This window comes from Sander lucioperca, chromosome 18, assembly GCF_008315115.2.
Source record: "Sander lucioperca isolate FBNREF2018 chromosome 18, SLUC_FBN_1.2, whole genome shotgun sequence".
Classification (NCBI taxonomy): domain Eukaryota; kingdom Metazoa; phylum Chordata; class Actinopteri; order Perciformes; family Percidae; genus Sander; species Sander lucioperca.
Window position 1 is genome coordinate 16,316,934 of NC_050190.1, and position 22,143 is coordinate 16,339,076.

The 22,143-nt window shown below is 38.6% G+C and overlaps 1 protein-coding gene across 2 annotated transcripts in view; it reads right to left on the reverse strand.

Annotated features, from left to right (window-relative positions):
• The window catches only part of scaf8 (SR-related CTD-associated factor 8), a 35,081-nt gene that overhangs the window by 11,424 nt on the left and 1,514 nt on the right, over positions 1-22,143 (reverse strand). Inside the window, exons 3-10 of one of the 2 annotated variants that reach the window (XM_035994706.1) lie at positions 17,817-17,910; positions 3,817-3,861; positions 3,242-3,403; positions 2,641-2,794; positions 2,371-2,498; positions 625-801; positions 458-537; positions 208-328 (exon numbers count right to left, since the gene is read on the reverse strand). In XM_035994706.1, the coding sequence (XP_035850599.1) occupies positions 208-328; positions 458-537; positions 625-801; positions 2,371-2,498; positions 2,641-2,716 (582 nt within the window). In that variant the 5' untranslated portion in view covers positions 2,717-2,794; positions 3,242-3,403; positions 3,817-3,861; positions 17,817-17,910. The remainder of the gene's footprint in view (positions 1-207; positions 329-457; positions 538-624; positions 802-2,370; positions 2,499-2,640; positions 2,795-3,241; positions 3,404-3,816; positions 3,862-17,816; positions 17,911-22,143) is intronic. The other variant, XM_031288687.2, reaches the window with a different exon arrangement.

Sequence of the window (22,143 nt, forward strand, 5' to 3'; positions counted from 1 at the left end):
GTATGAATGGGTGACTGGCGCCTGAAGTGTGTAAAGCGCTTTGAGTAGTTGTTAAGACTAGAAAAGTGCTACGTAAATGCAGTCCATTTACTACCTGGTATGATTAACAAAATATTTATCTGTTAAACCACATCAACCTCCATCAGTCCTGAAAAAACAGTCTTTGAGAAATAGTAATCCATGTGTGTACAGTGTGTGCACACCTACCTTCTGTTGGTGCTGCTGGTGCTCTAAAAGCTGCTTCTGAAACTGTTCCAGGTTCTGCTGTTGCAGCTGCTCAGCCAGCTGATGGAAGATGGAGGTGTTGATGGGCTCCGACACCATGGGCCTGGAAGTAGTCAGCAGCTCAATTAAATCAGTGAAGGTGGTTGACACCGTGAAAGGACTCAGGGTCACTATTAAGTCAGTTTTAGTGTTGGAGAAATAATACCCTGATTATAAAACACAATTAACTCACAGCTGAGATGATGAGGAGTCCTTTTTGGATTCTTCACCGCGTTCAGAATCATTCCCAAAATCAAAAGGACCCAGAAGCTTCTGCAAGGAACACACAGCATAATCTCATTAGGAGGCAACAGATGAAGGAAGGAATAAGAAACTTTTGGTTGCTGACTGCAACATTACCTTATTAAAAGAGGAGACCCTCTGCTCCAGGGGGTTGAGGCTGTTGGCAGTCGCGGCTGCAGTGAGTTGAGCTGTCAGAGCTTGCAACTGCACCACCAGGCCAGCATCCAAGGCCTGCAGCAGGGACGGCTGGGGCTTCTGCTGCTGCATTTGTAGACTCTGTACCAGCTGCTGCAGCTACAACAACAACAGGTGATAACACACATATGTGACACGCTTCATGCCAACAGCTACACAAACTAGTATTGTTTTACTGGAAATAAAGATTCTTAAGGATTATTATAGTTACCCATAACCAAATAGTTTTGCCCCCTCCCTTTCTCTGCTTCTCCTAATAGTTGTCGGATTCATCTACCAACCTTTTGTAGGCTGGCTCAGCCTTGGACTAGCTCTTAGTTATGCTGTTATAATTTTAGATTGCCGGGGGACTTTCTTTGACACACTGAGCTCCTCTCTCCTCTCTCTTTCCATCTGTGTGCATTCATGTCCCAGTGATGCTTGTTACTAACTTAGCTCCGGGGAGCTTATTCTTTGAAGTCATTATGTTTTCTCGCCTCACAGTTTTCCTTGGATTGGGGTGGCACCCAGTGTTGTAGTTCTTGAGACCAGTCTTGGTCTCAAAACCACTTTTCAAAGGTTTAATATGCATTCATTAAAGTGAATTTGGCTGACAAAACAGTCAAAGTCCTTCTTACATTACACAATAAATAAGTTATAATTTAAAAAAAGAAAAAAAAGTTTTGTTTTATATCAATTTTCACTTCTTCCAACCATATTTTTAATTAAGAGTCAATGTAGATAACATATTACAACAATATTGAAATGTTACAGTGAATCATGTTGTTATATTCTATATGTTGTTACTTTGACCAGGTCGTCATCAAAAAAGCAAACAAGTACATTCATGATTTTGTCCATGTTGAGATGAGTTGCTTCATGTATATTCATTGTAAACTTTGCATTTTTTAGCTTTTCAAATAGATGTTGTCTAAACTCTGGGACAAGGCCATGTTTGTTTAAATAACTGCCATGCTGATTCTAAACAGACGGCTTTGTCCAGGCAGATTTGTCTTCAGATAGTGAATGACAAATCGCGTTTCGCTATGAATGTACACACACGTTATTTGTTTTTATCACAAACACGGTTGGTCATTGAAGGCGCAGCGGTAGCCGTCGTTGCCGGTAACAAACTTGTATGACAGAGTGAACGGAACGAAGCTATGTGATCAAATGACGACTTTCTTACCGCTGCTGCCGTACAGTATTTTCCTTGAACAGATGCTGCAAAAGAGAAGCACCCGGCTCCCTCATTTTGTGGCACCAAGTCCTGAACAGCTTCCCATCTCCCCCCTTTTCAGCGCCATTTGATTTTACTCTTTTCTCAACTAAAGCTGTATCTTCGCCAGGTTTGATAAATTTTGCCTCCACTTTTTTGCCGCATTACCACAGAGACCACACCCCACTCGCGTTTCTTGGCGAAGACCTGCCCTACTTTGCCGTTGATTGGCTAGAGCTTGTTTCATTGGTGCGTAGAACTACGATGATTGGTTAAACCCAGCGCATCAAAAACAAATCCCATGTGGACTTTTTAATTAATTCATTATTTTTGGTCTTTGTAAATTATAGTGTGGTCTAGGCCTAGTCTGTAAAGTGTCCTGAGATAACTCCTGTTGTGATTTGACACTATAAATAAAATTGAATTGAAATCAAATTGAACTGAGATGCTGGGTGGACATGCTTACTAACCTGTTGTCCCTGGGGACTCTGTAGGATCTGTGCCACAGCAGCCACAGTGTCTGTGTTGTTAATCTGGGAAGCCCAATCAGGGAGACCCTGGACTATGTTAGCTGGGGTAGCCGGAGTAGCTGGGGTGCCTGGACACGCAGAAACAGAGGTGTTGTAATATGAACCATGAAATAAGCACATTCCATAGCTGTGTTAAACAAGTTATCTTGCCACATTATCAGAGTGTATAGTTATGTGTGTTTCACTCTACTCGTGTGTACTTTTACTGACCAGGTGTAGTGTTATTGACTGGAGCAGCACTGGGCATTACAGGTGTGATGCTGGGAGGGGCAATCCCTGCTGCCATGTCCAACAGAGGCTGGATGATGTCACTCTTGAAGACCGCATTCTTTTGCCACAGGTTCAGGACTCGCACTATCTTACTCTGGAAACAGATAAAGATGACAAAAGCAACTGTGACATAACAGTAAAATGTGAAGACACTATGAAAGCTGCAGCCTAAAAAAGTGCCCAAAAATCACTATTTAAAAACAAAGGTTTTATCAGAAACATGATTTTTTTTATACATCTTCAATTTGGCTTTCAGAGAGTTGCATATTTCCTTTATAATAAAAGGTTAACATGTGTCAATTACTAGTTTTTAACAATTTCTCATATTTGTCCATGATAATATGGGACAAAACAAACTGCCCTACACACATTGAGTGACAATTCACTCTCTCACTCAGTCGCAACACTGCAATAAAGTGAGCCCATTACCAATCCCCGTTCCTATGAAACTGAGGCATGTATCAAGGGGTCTAATATCAACTCTCATGAAACCATGACCAGCCACAGAGAGGAACACAAAACCTATTAAAAACTGTCTGACCTTATCATCTGAAGGGCAGCGGTAGAGGTGCTGGAACGTTGCGATGATATTCTTGCTGAAGCGTGGGGCAAAAACATCCTTCTCCGTGCCAAACTGGTGCCGCGACTGTCTGACAATTGAGTCGATGACGTACAGCCCAGGGACCTTGTATTCGGGTTTGCACTGTCAATACAGAAACAGACAGCTGGTGTTAGTACATTTTAATAACAGTGAAACAATCTATGAAATTACTGTCTAGCCTTTTATGCATTACGTAAGTGATAAATGTACCTTTTTACCGTGCTACACTTCAAGTAAATCACAAGCAATTTGGGCAACTGATATTGTCAGAAAAAAATAATTTGCAAAAGTGTGAACACTGCCTTCACATTGAATACATAAACTATCAGGATCATCTTCCTGCCTTTATCTACATGCCCTTTGTGACTGGTTTAGGGAAATCTAACTTTTGACTGAATTCACCTCATCATCATACTTAATGAAATGTCCTGAAAGAGTTTGTATATTGAGTGTGTTTTAACTCCCAAAATCGTATTGCACTTGGCTGATAATCCTTTATTTAAAATATAACTCACCTTTTGAACAAACTTCTCCACACTCTGGACAACATGCTTGTAGAACTGAAAGAGAAGCAAAGGAAAGGAAACATTTTCAGTGATGGCAGTTTTATGAACTTTAAGAAATGTAAAATTAGCTGTGATATCATTTCATCGTAGAAGCTGTTTTATTCTCATTTAGAAAGGCTGGCAAAGGACATATCATCAATGCTAAAGCAAAATTGTCAATTTTGGAGGGTGTAACAGAAAGATGCAACATTGGTAGTGGTGGCCTTAGCAAAGTGTCTCAAGGACATTCCTCAAGATATGAATAAGAAAACTAGTCTGCTAAGTGAGGCTTGTTCCAGCAAGACCTTTCTTCTGGTCATTGTAGCCAGATATTTAACAAACATTCAGCATCCACCTGTGTTTATGTAAGAAAGTAAGAAAGGTAAAAGTCTCTCCATTTAATTAAACACATCTAAAAGACCAAAATGTCTGACACAAAAGATCATTTTCATTAGGTTGTTCAGTAAACAGCCCTGCTACATTCAGTCAATGTACTCTTTAGTCGTAGGGCCATTATAGGGGTGGACGATATGACGTAAAATTTATATCACAGTATTGTTTTTGTTTTCTTTGCGGTGACAGTATTATATCATGGTATTACAAAATTAAATGAGATACTCCACTTAAAACATGATTCTATTTCTTTTCACTCTATTTGCAATGTAAAGGCATATATCTTAAAGAAAAAACTATATATATTAAAAAAAAACAGATGTGTTTATTTGGAGTTGGATTAATGTTTTGTCTTACTGATTTAACTGTAGGCTATGACGCAGAGTTAACACAGGATTTGGAAGCGCTGTGATATGTCAATTCTTGCGTGAGCAGAAGCCTGGCCGTTTACACCAGAAGCACATTTCTCCACATTGGTCAACAAGTGATTCACAGCTATTTCTAAAAAATATTGTGGAGGGGCAGATCTTGAAATTTCATCATGTGTGGGGTAAAACTCGGGTGAATTGAAACTCCAGGAGAACAGCAGGGAGAAGGGCAGGACAATGAAAAGGGTTGGCAAGCATGGGATGCATTTAAAAAAAAATCATTTATCAGAATTAGATCATTTTTACCTCGCTATTGATGACCTACTTAAGAATGTACCATATTGTTGTTGTGAGGTGTGACAGGAAAAGAAAAACCCAGCAAAGGCCGCACCTTCAAGTTAAGTGGTTTGTGGTTATTAAGTTAATAACCACAAAAATAGCCAATTATTATGGCTTTTTTGTTGCAAAATCATGTTTTCTTGCAGCTTCAACAGTAAATCAAGTAAGGAAAATACACATTTATGTACTTCTTATGAATTTGGATATGGTTTATTTAGGTACCTACTACACTGACATTTCACTGCTGCGCCTTGTTTACTACTAAAAGACACGACTCAACACATTTTTGCCTGCACAGCCAACGTCTATAAAAAGGTCTGTCAATGTCAGGAAATGTATATTCCTACTATGTACCGTGGACAGGTAAATATAATAATGACAATCACAGCCAGTCCTAGTCAGTAGATGATCTCCATAACTTTGTGTCTACACATGGTCAGCAACAGAATTTGTGTCAGCTTGAGCCATTGTTTGCCTTGCAACAGCGTCACCTTGGCTACTGTGCACAGATGCAATTGTCTGTACCCCTGCTACAAATATTTGGCCTTTAAAGGTTTGTTCAAACAGTTTTCATCTAACCAAGAAGCTTACATTTGAGGGAAAGATACATAAAATAAATAGCTCTGCTGAGCTCTTGTGACTCACTCTGTGCCCAGAACATCAGTGAGCAAAGCTAAGACCACTTGTCAAGTTAAGCTAAGTTCACACTACACAATTTTCAAAGTCGTCAGATTGCTGTAGTGTTCACACTACACAACTTGCTGTCTTGTCATCGGGAGTCTTAAAGTTGTTGTGGTTTTCACACTACATGACTGACCAGCAACAGGGGGTCACACACTACAAAATCTTTTACAAGGAGGAATCCCTAATGTATACGTCTGGTCTCCAAACTACGTTTGATCATGAAAACACACACAAGAAGTGACATGGAACATAATACCATGCGAGAGACAGGATTTTTTTTCTCACGTTGTTTCGACTTATGACACCACTTACAGCCTGTTTTCTCTAAGTGCAAAAACAACTTTGGTCCGTGTTGCAAAAGCAACACATACAGTAAAGTTCCTATTGTTACAGACGACCCCTCCTCCAAGTTTCCCCTAAACCTGTGTCTTGCGCTCCCATTGGCTCTTGGGACTGCCTGACAGGTCCAGATATTTAGCCTGCTATACTTGGAATGCATCTATGTGAGAAGTCTTTGCTGAAGCTTTATATTAATATGCACAACTAAAAGATTACACATGTACCCTCTTCTTATAACAGTAAAAACACATTTGTTTTTGCAAATTCATATCTGGAAGGACTTAGACTCAGAGGGCTGAAGCACTACACATTTGGATTTAAACAAAAAAACAATGTGTCTTTAGCCACACACATTGAGGTTGACAGCTGTGGTAACATCTTTTAATTAAAAGCTTGAGATTTACAATCAGCCAGTAGATGGAGTTAAAGTACAAGAGACAAAATGGCCAGAGTTTATGGTTCTTCATCACAGGAACCATATAGAGGAATATGGTCTTTTAAAGTAAATAAAGTTCAAATGCCACAGATGAAAAGTCTATCAAGGAACTGCAGGCATGCTTGCAACATATTACGTATGCCTAGGATCACATAGGTGAGGTATTACCTTCAAAATCAAAGCTCACTCTAATAAAGAGGTAGTTCTGTATGATATTGTTAGAAACGCATTCCAACTGTCAAACTGCAAAGCATTTTACTAACTGTGCATACATATTACATTAGTGAGTCAAGTACACATGCCATTTTGCTTTTCTAAAAAGCTTTTCTCACAATGTGTTTTCAATCAGTTCTAAGGAAACCTTTTTTCCAATCAATGCCATTGTAGGTCTGTGTGGGTTCGGTATGGGTTCTCTCTTATGATGCGGTGATGCGGTTATCGTCACAGCCCTCTACCAGTGTCATAAACACATCTAAAAACCCTTGCACAGATCTCCTTAGCTGAAGCAATTATAGTAATAATACACTTTTAACTATGCACACTCAAGGACAACAGATTAGCTCAAACTAAGGCATTGCCAGTATTCAAGAATTGCAATGCACCACTCATAAAATCAAAAAGAAACTGGTGTTTATACAGCCAATAACACTTGCCCCACCCTTCAGACTATGTTGTAGTTAATATTTGTTTTACTTTATTTGCATATTTACAAAAACAACTTAATCCAGCCTAGAATTCATAGAAACATCTCACTTGCTATGCCATTTAAGTCAGAGACAACTTCTATAGTAAGGCTTGCAGTGAACATTAACAGTGAGAAACTGATTTGTGTCAAAACACTATTAACAATATAACATTGGGAATGAAAGTATCAACTGCCAACTTTCTGGAAAAGCAAAAGCCTTACTAAAGCCTGAAATGTTGTCACTGAAAAGATCTGAGACTGAGACCAATGACTCAATACTTTAAACATAAACAACATAAGCAACAGGAGCCTTAGAAAGTAGAAAGTAAACCCATCTCAACACAAAGTGTATCAGTAGTCCCAGTAAGCCAATTACAATATTGTATTTAACACTGACCAATATTTGCAGGCAAAACATGAAAGCTTGACTATGATTACAATGTCTGCTGTGACATCACGATGGCTGTCGGCCATCACCGATGGACGATGACATCGACCATCGGTCCAACTCTAATGGGGGTATAAAGACCTATCGTCCTGTTTGAACTGAAGACCAGAGGAAGACCAGTTGTCTCTTTGCACATCATTAAGTTGTGGCTCTTTCATAGTAGAATGTTGGGGATAACTTCACAGGATTAGTATGGGCCAGCAACGGGCCAGCACAAACACCGTCATATACCGTATACACCTGTAAAATGTTTAGAAGGTATAAAAAGATATATACCGCCCAAGCCTAGCTCACAACCCATCTTAGAAAATTAGCCCACAAGGTAGGTAGAATGTACAGCCATGTTTAGCTAAATAAAAGCAGAGGCAAATTGTTGTGTCTGCATACTGTGTGTATTTACAGGCAAGGTGCATGAAATTGGCTGAAAAGGTAAGGAGGCAACTACTGACAACACCACTGTCATGAAAAGCCCACATTATAAATGAAAATGTGACATAGAATATTTGGCAAAATGCCATAATGACAAAAACTTCATAACAAACACTTTTCGACCTAGAGCATTTTAAATAGGGGAGTAAATCACACAAGTTTGATCATGATACAATATAATTATTTGGACGATACGATATTTGCTGATATCACAAAATATGAGACGATATCATATGCTCATTTAACACAATAAAGTTACATTTATATCAACAAAAAAAAAAGCAACTAAAATATGATTTGACAATTTTATTGCTGAGCTCTTCCGGACGTAAAAAGAATAAGTATAAAGTGGGAATTTCAAAATAAAGGTGCATCTTGAAGATGCTATGTATCAATATTTACACTTTGCATCTATTATGTTGGATCACTGCTCTAGAATCAATATATCGATCCAGATCGATGTGTCGTTACACCCCTAATTTGAGGGGTTTTAATTTAAAGAAAAATAATCTATAATGAAATAAAAATAACTCCAATTAAAGTCTTTTATATATACAGTGCTGCTCATAAGTATTCATACCCATGGTCAAGTTGACTAAAAAAAGGAATAAAAAAAATCATCTTTTGGAAATTGATCTTAATGCCTTAATTAAAAAAAATGAGGAAAATCCAACCTTTTAAGGACACCAATTTTTTTGTGAATGAATAATGTATTGTAAATAAATAAATGTTCTTCCTTAAAATACAGGGGCCATAATTATACATACCCCTATGTTAAATTCCCATAGAGGAAGGCTATTTTAATTCCGAAGGCCAAGGAAACTTTATCAGGATGCATAGTATCCTGGATCCATGAAATAACTGGCCTTTAAAAATAAAAATCTGCTTTCCTCTATGGGAATTTAACATAGGGGTATGTATAATTATGGCCCCTGTATTTTAAGGAAGAACATTTATTTATTTACATTATTCATTCACAAAACAAATTGGTGTCCTTAAAAGGTCGGATTTTTCCTCATTTTTTTTAATTAAGGCATTAAGATCAATTTCCAAAAGATGATTTTTTTATTCCTTTTTTTAGTCAACTTTAGCATGGGTATGAATACTTATGAGCAGCACTGTGTATATATATATATATATATATATATATATATATATATATATATTCTTTTTTTTCAGATGACAGCTGCACTGACTATTTAGTTAAGATTCCAAATATAGTAATTTATGTCAGGCAAAGCCTAATTTCTTTCACTGAATAGCAGAATTTGCAGCCCACCATATCAGTATCACAAAGCTCGATGATATATTGATAATGTTATTTTGAATGTGGTCATACAGTGAAAAAATAAATGGAAATCAAAAATTGAGATGCATCGAGAATCATGTTTTGAAATTAAATCTGTGAGATTCTGAGATAAAAAAAAAAAAAAAAAAAAAAAAAAAAAACTTGCTGTACCCTACTGGGCACAGGCATGCCTCTCTTACACAAGAAAAACACATGCTCATACACTAGTTGCTGCAGTGTGGACCTGTCTCTGGGCAACTGATCTAGCATATTGCAGAGCCTGATTGAGTGTGCAAAGGATAAGAACTTTGCAATATGTACTCCTTAAGCCGGCCCGTCTTAGCCAGCTGATGGTTTCGCTGCGACTGAGCTGGTCAAGTCGCAGAGGCTGGTTTTAGAACGTAAGGGACGTCACCAGTTTCAACAGCCAATAGAGAAGTCAGCTGGTAGAGTCAGCTATAAACTATAGAAATAAAATGATCCATAATCCATTTTATTTTTATGTTACAAACAGCTGGTCGAAATGACGAGAGCTTTAGACGGAGCCTCAACGACCACCTGAAAGCACGGTAGCGTCATATGTTCAAGCGAGATAGAGAGACTGAAGAGAGAGAGCGCTCAGTGGCGTTAGAACAAAGTCGTGAATCGGAGAAATAAAATGTGTTTTTGCCGATTTCATCATTAGAAATGCAACTGTAGCAAGAATCTCAATATCACTAACGTTATCCACATTCATATTGACTTGAAAAAATGATATATCCAGCTACAAAAAAAGTCTGAAGTTAGAACGGAAGTACAAAGAGGTGTTGCTATGGAGATGATACATTGTCTCGTCTCGTTGCATTGGTGTGAACTGGCAGGTTTCAGAACGCTGCAGATCGGCTCGTTGCAAGTTTCAACTCGCAAATCTTTGGTCTGAACTGGGCTTTATTTTGAAGTATATTCAACTAATTATTATGAAAATAAGCACATTCAGCAATAGGCTACCTTATACAATATGTTGGTTTGGTACATTTAAGTGACTATTATGATGAGAAAAACAAATAATCTAGACAGCAGCACGCATAACAGCTGGCCAAATAACTTCAGGCACTGGTGGGATCCCTCTTCAACCAAGTGGGATTCTCCCTATTCTGAAAGTGATTTTAATGTAAAGCCTACCCAAGGCACCGCTTTCAGTTTAAACAACTAGGGATTTTAAAACTGACATTGGGTTTAAACAACTTGGCAAACCTCCTTCTGCATAACTACTTGGTTAGTCTGGTAGAAGTATTGCTACACAATAATCAATAAATCCTTTGTAACTACTTAAACTTTACATCTACAGGTGCTGACTAGAACAAAGAGAAACTGAGATGAGTAAAAAGGTGAACACCTTTTCAAAGCTACACAGGTGACTGTGATAACAGTAACATAAGGTCTAAGTTTTGTCAGACAAGCCGACATGACATGATCAAATGCAACATGCAGTTTATATCCATTTGAAAACTTGACTTCATTCTCAAGCTAAGTTCTGAGCTTAAGCTTTTTGTAGCCTCATCAACAGCTCAACAAATAGTACTTGATCTCTGAATGTGTACAGAAAAAAAGAGTCCTGAGAAGAGACTCTAATTAGGCAAAATAAGTAAAGAACATCTGTGTGGGTGTACTATAGGTGTCTAAGGGCTCTGAGGGCCACACATACATTTCTTTTCCAACTGAGATGGGCTTTAAGGACTTGGCCTTGAAACCTTGCTATATTGTGACAGAAAATATATGTCTATTGGACCATAACACAAATGACAAGCATGTTCAAATCCATTATGTCCATTTTCAAAATTTTAAACAAACTCAACATTATTTTTCCAAACTGTGAACGGCCCTCCAAAACCCCACAGGTGTTTTAAGTTATTCTGGTTGATTAGGTCTAAGCCTTGGCCAAAGGTGTGTGGTACTATGCTGAGAATTATGCAATGTTTCCAGACATCATGCACTAATAAGAATAATAAAGATGTAATATTTCTGGCCCAAAAGGTGCAGTCAGAATTGATTTTTACTTGCACGGTGTGGTGAAAAGCAGGTGGACAGAACAGCGCGAGTAGGATTGTAGGCATTAACTGCAGGAACTAGCCTGGCTAGTGGGCTCTCTACAGCAGTCCACAATATAGGAAATTATACCGCTTTGTACCACAAACTTTGTTATTAACCTCTATCATTGTCCTTCACTCACTGCAGCAATGCAGCATCCCTCTCTCTCTGTTCCCTGTACTATGTCACTGAGCAGTCATATGATCAAGGAAAAAACAACAGGCCTTTTTTATAGCGGACATTTTGACTTGTCACAGTATGAAAAGGTGTTACTTATAACATTAATAATGTCTTTGTTCTACTTAAGTGTGCCGGTATAAAAGTGAGCCAGCATGTGCAACTCCAGGTCCCTGTAAATGAAGCAGCTAAATGGAGTTGAGCCATCATTCATTTCATTATTTACACCAATGCTTTTCCTACAGTGACATGACAAAATTTCCTCTGTAAAAAAGGCCTATCAATATTTTCTAAATGACGTAAATCCCAACCCACTTCAACCCCCCCTCAAACTGGCTGGCCATTGGAGAAGTGTGCAATTTTGCGTGTCAACGTACAATCAGACTGAACTCTGCACAAAGTGAAAGAGTCGGGTCAATTTGTGCCTCGATAACAGGAGAGCCAGGAAAATGACAATAAATCCTGTCTGTACATGCTAACTCTGTGGGGATGTACAATGGGAACGCAGCACCTTTATGTTCCTATTATATTATGGACAAATGTAATAATTATTTTTAAGGGCTTTTTTTCAAAAACATAGGTACTCATTGCTATTCATCTTAAATATTTAAATTGGGTGAAAATGATACAAAAATAAAATTAGAAAACTCTAGAGGAAATGTTTTTGCAGCATTTAAAAAAACAAAAAAAAAAACCGCATTTACTTTGAAGGACTCTGGTACATAATAATCTGGTCATTTGCACTTTCCCTCCATTTATCGCTTCACTTTCTATTACTGATAGCATACTCGGAGCTGTCCTCGCAGCGAGAGGATCTCTTTTACTGTATTGTATGTCTTAAACCTTGTGCATGAGGCACTACTTTTGGATGCACAGGGACATCAAATTCTCTGGATCTATTTGAGTGTGTCTTGAGAGCTCCAGTTAATATATTTTCAAACAGAAAATGTGAAATACCCCGTCAATCAACGATAATTGGCCTCATGTATTTAGTCAATAAAAGCCACATGGCTTTTAAAGTTTTTCCAACAAATAGATTCAAATAAAGGAACAGATGCCCCTCATCCCTGTTGACAGCTGATGTCATAATACTGCTGCTGGTACATGTTATAGCTGTCATTGCATGGTATAACTCAGGGAACAAATAAAGTACATCTGGAAACAAATCAGAACAAATTGCATTTTATAATGGGTAAAAATGTTTGTGAGTCGAGTAATACTACCTTTTAATGTACATAGAACCTACATTTAGGTTAGTTTCACCTAATTATGGATCCGTCACATCCGACTATTTACTTATAGGCAGGGTCCGAAATTAACACCTGCCAAGCACCAAATGCCAGTAGATTTTCCGTTTGGCAAGTAAATCTTGAAAGGCTCTTATCTTTCAAGTAACTTGGGGACAGTTTTTATTCTGACAAACAAACAAGTTTGATGGACACATTATGTCATGTTTATCAAGTACCAAGTAAGGAGTCCCTTTAATCTATATTAAATGATGAAAAAAAGACAACTGATGCTAGATGACCTCTCATACTTTGACATTGAAACTCAATAAAAAGCCATTTGCCAACACTAAATTTCAAACAAAAGCCAGACACTATATCATGTTAAGTTGCTGTGAGCTGTAAATTCACCTCTTCTGAACAGAGGCAGAACATAACTTCATCTCGGAGCTTCCTCCACAGCGCTGTGCAGATAGGTCTGGCAGTGCGGTCTGGCAGTGCGATGCGAGACTATCTTGGAGCTGAACCGGGCAAAGACAGCCGTTTTCATCCAGCTCACCCTGGGTCCATTAATTAAGTGTGCTGCTAACTTATAACACTAATAACATTACCGTCGGCAAAATACCCCCGCAAATTAAATCCATACTTCAATGTTAATTGTCAAGCCACTAAGCCTGTTTGGAAATGAACACCTCTGCTGAAGTGTTAAATTCGTTAATGGTAATACGAGACAAGAGTTTACTCCTTGACACAGCGGCTGCGGATTTGACTCCTTTGCTGCATGTCATTCCCCCTCTCTCTCCCCTTTCAAGTCTAAGCTGTCCTATGCAAATAAAGGCCTAAAATGCTCAAAAATTATCTTAAAAAAAAAAAAGAAAGAAAGAAAGAAGAAACACTAGATAGTAAAGGCAACGCAACACAAGCTTACGGAGCAAGACCCAAACAATGTAAATGTCTCCTCGTATCCCTTTTATTGAAGAAATACACATTATTCTACATTTTCATTGCACCCCTAAAGTTCTTTTTCAAATTTTTCAATGTGCTCCTTAGGAAAAAAGTTACTGTCAAGCCCTGTGTCTTACTATAAAAAGGTATCAACCCAATGATAAAAAGTGACAGACTGAATTATAACTTCCACTGAGTGGATGTCAATGGTGGAGAATTGTGACATTTGACAAACTACTCAGTGAAGCAACAAGTATAAATCATTCAATCCACATAAGATTTCAGGAGGACTGTTTCACGATTGTTATTGTCACAGTCTTCCATCTTTCTGTTTGCAGAAAAGAGGGAAGATACATACAATACGGACCAGACACACAGCATACAAAAAGAAAAGAGACAGCCATCTTCAGCTGAAAAGCGGTTAATAGGAACTGCGTCTGAGGTCACATATTTCAACAGACACAATATACATCTGAGTGGCACATAGGGGTACTTAGCAAAAGGTCAAAGCCACGCTCCTTTTTGGGGGATAGAACACTGAAGACCCTATAGATCAATACAATTTGACGTATTCTATGCATTTATTTCTTGTTATAGACATGTCTAATAATTTTTTTTGTGACCTTGCCTGAACCTGAGGCTTCGTGATACCTTAAAGTGCTCATATTATGCTCATTTTCAGGTTCATAATTGTATTCAGAGGTTGTACCAGGATAGGTTTACATGGTTTAATTTTCAAAAAACACTATACTTTTTGTTGTACTGCACATTGCTGCAGCTCCTCTTTTCACCCTGTGTGTTGAGCTCTCTGTTTTAGCTACAGAGTGAGGCATCTCACTTCTGTTCCATCTTTGTTGGGAGTCGCACATGCGCAGTAGCTAGATAAGGACTACTAGCCAGTCAGAAGCAGAGTATGAGGGCGTGCCACGCTAGCAGCTAGGCGAGCATTATAACGTGTGTTACAAAGTGACGCACGTTTGTCACGGAAGTAAAGGCTGGACTACAATAGAGCTGTTTGGAGCAGTTTGTGAACAGTGTTTTCTCTGGAAGATGGTAAGTCCCTTTGGGGTGGACTTTGGGCTTTTTCACTTTGTAAACTTATAACATGCACAAAAAAGATATATGACACAATAAAGGAAAGGGGAAAAAGCCAAAAAAGCATAGTATGAGCACTTTAAAATAAATAAATATCACCTTCATGTCCCCTCAGTCTTGCCCCGTTCAAGCGGATCACTAACCTAAAACAGTGGCTGATATTGCTTATCTGGACATCTATACAGGGCTCCAGACTAACTTTTTTTTACTAGGAGCACTGTTTAGGGGCACAGGCAGAAAACTTAGGAGCGCAAACCTTTAATCGATCTGCAACGCAATTTTTCACATTTCTCCCATTTTAACTGTATTACTGATAAATGATTTGGTACTAAATACAGAAACTACAATCTGCTGTCTTATTTTACTTCACAGTCACATCTTAATTGAATGGTGCTTAACAAATGCACATTCAGAAATGTAAAAAAAGTACTATTACTGTCAATGTACTGTATTATTGCCTCTGCCTCAGACAGGCTCTCCTTCCCTCCTCTCTGTCTTTTTTTTAACACTGAAATAGCAATCATATCTAAAGTGATTAAACTTCCATGGAAAGGGGAGTATCTAACTATCTAACATCCAGTGTGGGAAAGAAACTGTGATGAGCAAGTCAGAGAGAGAGAGGAGCTCACGACACTCACACAAGCACTATTTGTTTTTACGAGGTAAATAGTTACACATTTAGCAGCCTATATGTATTTTTTCTACCATAGAAGCAGTCTCCGCTCTCTGCTGTCACATTTCTACTTCTCTGTGAGGGAGCGGTACCGCAGCATGTAGCAAATGTCGACTGAAATTAGCATTAATGTAAAAATGCAAATAAATCAGTGAACGCACAGGCAATAAAGTGATATCCCGCAGTAGTGGTGCAGAAATAAAATCCTCCCTTTTTTTTTCTGAGACCGAGACAACACTGAGTAAAAATGCGGTCCATTTTGTGACGAGCCGAAACAGCACTGCCGAGGTCTATCAACACAGCTCCGCCGGCCGGAAGTGCACACAAGCCAAGTTGAGACCGTAGGCAAAGAGGGATGAAGCGAGGATGGCTAACGCAGCATTTTCCTCGCCAATGTACGCTCTTTAGCAAACAAAATTGATGATCTCCGGCTCCGGATCACCACTCGTAAATGTATTTTGGACTGCAACATCATGATTTTCACAGAAACATGTTAACAACAGTGCTGTGCAAAAGCATGTGCGGACGATGAGTTTGAAGGCACATAAGCGAGACACACAAATGTAGATCACTAATCACTCACAGAACCTCTCCTTCTCACATGCATTGGCCAACTCTGGCAGATTCTCTCTCCTCCTTTTTCAACATGAAATTTAAAAAAAAAGTAATCAAATTTGCAGGTCGCACATGCGCGAGTAGTTGTAAAAAATACTCGCACTATCTCAAAAAATGGTCGCAAAATATGGCCATTTGGTCACAGTCTGACGCCCTGCTATACATATTTGATTGAATCAGTATTGTTAGGCGTCAACCTGTTATTACTAGCCAACTTTTCTGTCATCTCTAGGCTGAGATTCAGTTGACAACAGTCTGATGCTACTACTACTGTATATGTAGCAGCCGCCCACTTTAATGTTAGCTATCCATCAGTAGTAACTGTCACCACCATAATTTAGTCATTTACCACACTGACTGTGAATATTCATGTTCATGTATCTTATGAGCCCCAAACTCGGTGTGAAAGTCTTGGTTAAACCACTACACAACGGCATTTTCCCATTTCTCTCCTGATGTGACAGAGCGATTCTTTCCCCCAAAAGGGAGCCTTGGCAATGACGCGATGTCTGTCTGGTCCATAGCTTGGAGCCATAACAACCATCTACCAGGACCTTTTTAGGACAGTTCAAGGGGGAAAAATCAGAGATCAGCATTTTCAGATGTATTGTTGGTGCAACAAACCACACCAACTCTTCGGCATAGTGTTATTAAATTAAAACAGTTTGTTTAAAGTAAAACTTTGGAGATATGTTTAACTTCCTTTGTTGCCTTTTTATGCAGAATCTAAAGTCATTTGTTAGCTTGTCACTCGTGTGAGGCACAGTGAGTGAACGGGAACCACATCAGTTCTACAATATACTTTAGGATTAGACTACATGGGTTGCATTCACTCATTCATTCAAACTGGATTTTTTTTTGTGTGACAGCAAAAATGTATTCAGCACCTGAAAATGTGTCTTAAATACCAAAACCGGATCAGCAGATTTGACATCTTCCAGTCGTTTCACAACATATATGCCAATATGAAAAACACATCCACACTGTGTGTGCAGAAGACATTAACTCTGCATCACTGCTACTCTGTCAAAACAAACATCCAGGGCGTATGCACTCTGAAACATACAACCCTCAGGGAATGAAATTACCATGTTAATAAATAATGTCATATTAACGTGATACTAACAGTGGCTTACTCTTGAATGACTACCTACCAACTCTTAAAAAATCCGCACAAGGTGTGTTTCATGAAGAAACCTCAAAAATAATATCCATCTTAAACCAGTCCACCCTCATAAGCCTATGCCATGTGAAATAAAGTGTATATATGTGATATCCATTGTGTGATGGATTAATGCTGAATTACTGAAACTGTGTGTTCAGTGATGAAGCAGCACTTTAAAAGAATTTGGATCCAAAAGTCAACATTTTATAAATGACCAATGGCAACTTGTCTATTTGCATCCTCACAACTCCTGAATTTAAACCCAGCACCAACTAATGATTGCTCAAGCTCCATCAGTATGCAGCATGAAGCGACTCACGAAATGTTCTGACTTCAAGAAAGTAAGGTGCATCAATTAGACCACAACACAAATTTTGTCATGAGACAAAAGAAGAAGAATGAACAAGACTGCACCTTCAACTTCCAACACAATCAGAGCATAAAGCCAACATCGACCAATGCATGATAACCAGAGGGGGAGTATAGCCCACAGTGGCAACAGCAAACCCCCCGCTTGTCTGGATGTGTGCGAGCAAATTAGGTTTTAAATTATTTTAGTCTTCTTCCATCTTCCTTGTGAAACAACCCATACTCCTACCTAAGCTGGTTAGGGATTTTCTTATCTCTTTGTAACTCTCTCCACCCCATCCTCCTGCTTCACTTTCAGTGCTTTGGGGGAGCTGGGAGAGCTGCTGAGGGAAGGGGAAACGGGTGTTATTTACAAGCAACATAAGGCACAGTAACACCAAAAGCACATCAGTTCCTTTAGAAGCAAGAGTACAAACAGGACAAGGAAACAAATTATAAGTTATCGTTAACTGTTAAGACTGGTGTCCTGGACTTGTGCTGTCAGGCCTTAAAATCTTTACTATTAATTCACATAAGAAATAATTCACATAAAAGTATTAATAATAAAAAATATTATATACATTTGTTAAGCAAAATGTCTTCACTCTCAGCCTGCATCCCTTTAGCATCTCAGAAGAAAATGCTGAGCAGTTTTGCATTTGAGGTGAACTATAACCACAGACGGTCATAGGGACTTGGTCAGTGTTCGTTGATCAGCCTTTTCTCTGACAGGCTTTTAATAGGCCCAGGTTTTAGGAAACCAGCCATTAGTGTAATGTAGTGTCAGCAAAGGAGACACATTACAGAGAGGGTCTTTTTGGCAAAATAGAGACAAATCTTGATTTAAAAAAAGAAAACTTGACTGTAATCTTTTAAAAATCACATATATAAAACTAAATAAAAGGAAGCAGGATTTCATTAAGATAGTTTTTATTGCAGGTGAGTGCAATATTAGAAGAGCTTATGATGTGGGCCTCTATTAAAATCACTATCCTTTTAAAACACACCCTAGTTATGTCACTGTTTAGGAAAAATGTTTCTATGTGCCTACAAATGATCGAGTTATGGCTCATACATTGGTGTGTGTAGTTACTGTCTCCATGTAATTGTGTCTCACATTTCTGTGTTAACTGAGAATTTTAGACAGGAAATAAAAGGTGAAGCAACCAAAATATTAAAATCTACCTTCGACAGGTGATCCTTTGACAACTATTATTAAGAAAGTAGAGCAGCACTTTTGAGTTTTTTGGTTTAATCTAACGTAAAAATTGGTTCCTCAGTTGGGTAGCATTTTCAGACCATTAGCAAGATTCAAAAGGGCAGACCATTGACTAGCAACTACATTTTTAGGATCTTTGAAACATTATTACTCATTAACACAACATTCAAACCATAAACTGTTGACTGGGTTTTTTCCATTTGTTGTTATTCTATAAGAAGCAGCCATTGCCAGTGATGGTAAGGCTGTCTACAAAAGGTGTGTTTCAGCAGCTGTCCACACAGGTCACATAACGGTTCGATTTACATGCGTATCCATGACCCCAAGGGTCTTCTAAGGCTTCAAGTCCAGTTTCTTCTGTTTTACTAGCGTAACTACAGAGTGCTACCAAAACATGGGTGACCACACAGCAGTGACTGAAGCCCCTGACACACTAACCCGACGGCCGACCGTTGGCAGAAAAAGCAGTTGGACTGATCAGTTGGCCCCCCGAGGTCCAAAAAGTGCCTCAGAACACACCGAAGCGACGCCCACTTGAGCGTGTAATACGTCTCCATAACAGCAGGCGGCGCTAATCTGTATTGTCGCCCAAAAAATTTTAACCGGCAACTGATTGGACGAACGCGTCACGTGGGTCTGGCTGCTCCCGGATTTTTCAACCGGGCATAATGGCAGCACGTTCAGAATACGATCTCATATTTTACGAAGATAGTTCACCGAAACGTGTTTCTGAAAACATTTTAAGCGAGAAATAGGCCGTGCAGTTGCTGAATCTGTCTTCATTTCAGATCGACAAAGGTCAGTTTAAAAGATTTTCGTCAGATTCTGAGAGGCTTGTTCACACTCATCCCGCTCGTCCTTTCTTGGTTAGCACTCCACCAATCAGATTGGTCATGGAGTCCGACTGCCCGCCCTCCGACGCAAGCTCCGACAGCTCCTCGGACGGACGATGGCACGGAACACACCGAACAGACTCGAGTCACTGACCTCGCCAGACTGACGGCCGATTATCGGGTTGGTGTGTCACTCCCTTGAGTGTGTCCAATGTAGACACTGGCAGAGGACTGAAGCTGCTGCTCTGTAGACACGTAGTTAAACTACTTGTAAATTAACGGGTGAAAGCGTCTAGTCATACCGTTCGTTTAAAATATTTTTACCACCAAATGGTAGCAGTCACATGTACAATTAATTCCACTGTTCTTTTGTCTATGTTGATACAATTGGCCATTATGAAATCAACCAATCAGCTCTAACATAACATTGACCCTCTAACATGGCTTCCAATCAGAGCAGTAGCTCACATCAAACTCAATCGAAACAATGTGTTCAAACATTAGAAAGAAGCACTGAGATTTGACATGTCACAGTAGGAAAAGCACAGGTGTAAATAATGAAATGATTGATGGCTGAAATCAATTTAGCCACTTGGTTTCAGGGTCCTGGTATTGTGCATGCTGGCTCACTGTCACCCTGTCCTGACCTAGTTAGACACTTCAGCAATTGCTGCGATCTATTCATGGTATTAAAAACATCTGTGCTTTTCTTACAATGAATAGTCAAAATGTCTGCTGTGAAAATGGCCTTTTGCTATAACTAAAGCTAAGGAATTTATACTTGTGGTGCAAAATAATAATGCCATTTAATGAAAGTTCAAATTTCCTTTTGGCATCATCCACTTTAGTTTATTTCTGATTTTCTACAACAGCATAGCGTACAAAAGATTTTTGTGCAGCAGCAGACTCTTAAGTGCCAAATGTTAGATCTTCCAACCAGCATGTGAATATGCCAGACTTTTCAGAGTGATCTGAGTCTTCAACTGCATCACGATGTTATAGTATAGATAGTTGTTATAGATAGTTAATATGAAGTCCCACAGGATCTCAGCCCTCTACCTAATACCCCCAACACATATTATCTGAGGTAAGCAAAATTTGTTGTTAGTCCAGTTGTATGAAAAATTGTTTGTGCAGCGCCAACATGATGGGCTCTTCTCATGGTACGGCATAGTATTGGGCTGGGCGATTAATCAAATTTTATTTTTAATTATGATTTTGGCTTCCAACGATTATGAAAACAAGATAATTGAGATAAAACTATTGTGTCGCATTCAGTTTCACAATGATGCACTCGTTTTGTCTTGCATTATAGTTTTTATAATTTCTCATTTTCTCTCTTTTTTCCCCAGCTGAATTATATATAAAGTTCTAGAAAATCCACTGTAAAGTTCAATAATTGCATGATCTTTCCAAAGTCAATGATTAATCGTGTTAAATAATCGTGATCTTACAATTGACTAAAATAATAGTGCTTATGATTTTCACCATAATCGAGCAGCCCTAGCATATTATGGGTGTCCCATAGGGAACTTGGGTATTGAGAAAAACATACAGTACATAGACTAATATGCATCATGCTTACATGTTTGGCTTCCTTGCTCGTTTCGCCTCTGATCTAAATTCCTTCCACTAACCCAACAACACTTTCTCCCTGCCTGCCTTATTTGTAAACCTACCATCTACATGCTGGTGTGACGTGAGTTTCAGTCTCAAGGCTTCACATAAAACAAAGAGGGACTTCAAGAACAACAGATGTATTTGTACTACTTTTAGGTTATGCAATCAGTGAATGAGAAAGTGTGTCCAAACTTTTGACTGGTACTGTATTTGTGAAAGGAAATAGTCATGAAAACTTGATATGCTTATACGAGCCCTTCACAGTCTCTTACGAGGCTGCATTATTTAGCTGTTATTAAAAAAAACTGATTCACAAGGATAAAATTATGTCAAAAACAATGCACTAGGTTGTGTGGATGAGTTTATCTGAGCTGACAGATTTATAATGGATCAAATCATTGCGATAAGGAGATCAGCAGCTTGTGAAGTACTATGAGGGCATACCACCACTAGCATAATAATTTTACTGTTGTATAATTGACATCACACCACATAGTCTACATTTGCATTTTTATCTTTGTTTCCATGTTAGCTTGAGTTTAGTATTTTGTATTTCATCAACCACAAATTGGCCCTTATAAAGGTAGTATTTAGATGTTATTTGAATGATGTTTAAAAACCCTTGTGACATATGATAATGCAGTTTGTGGCTTAAACGCGTTCTTTGTTGGGAATAAAATGGCAATATCTGTTTAACATTTTGCTTACTATCTTCTAATTTATTACTGTAAAACTGAAATGGATGCCTTTAATGTCTTACTACATACTGAAAAAAAGTTGTGAACCTGCTTTTTCTCTCGAGTAATTTTACCTAGGTTTAAACATGAAAACTAGAAAAATAATGTCCATAGCTGGATGGTTATGCATATATATTTTTCTTAACTTAAGAATTTGAGAGCATTTCT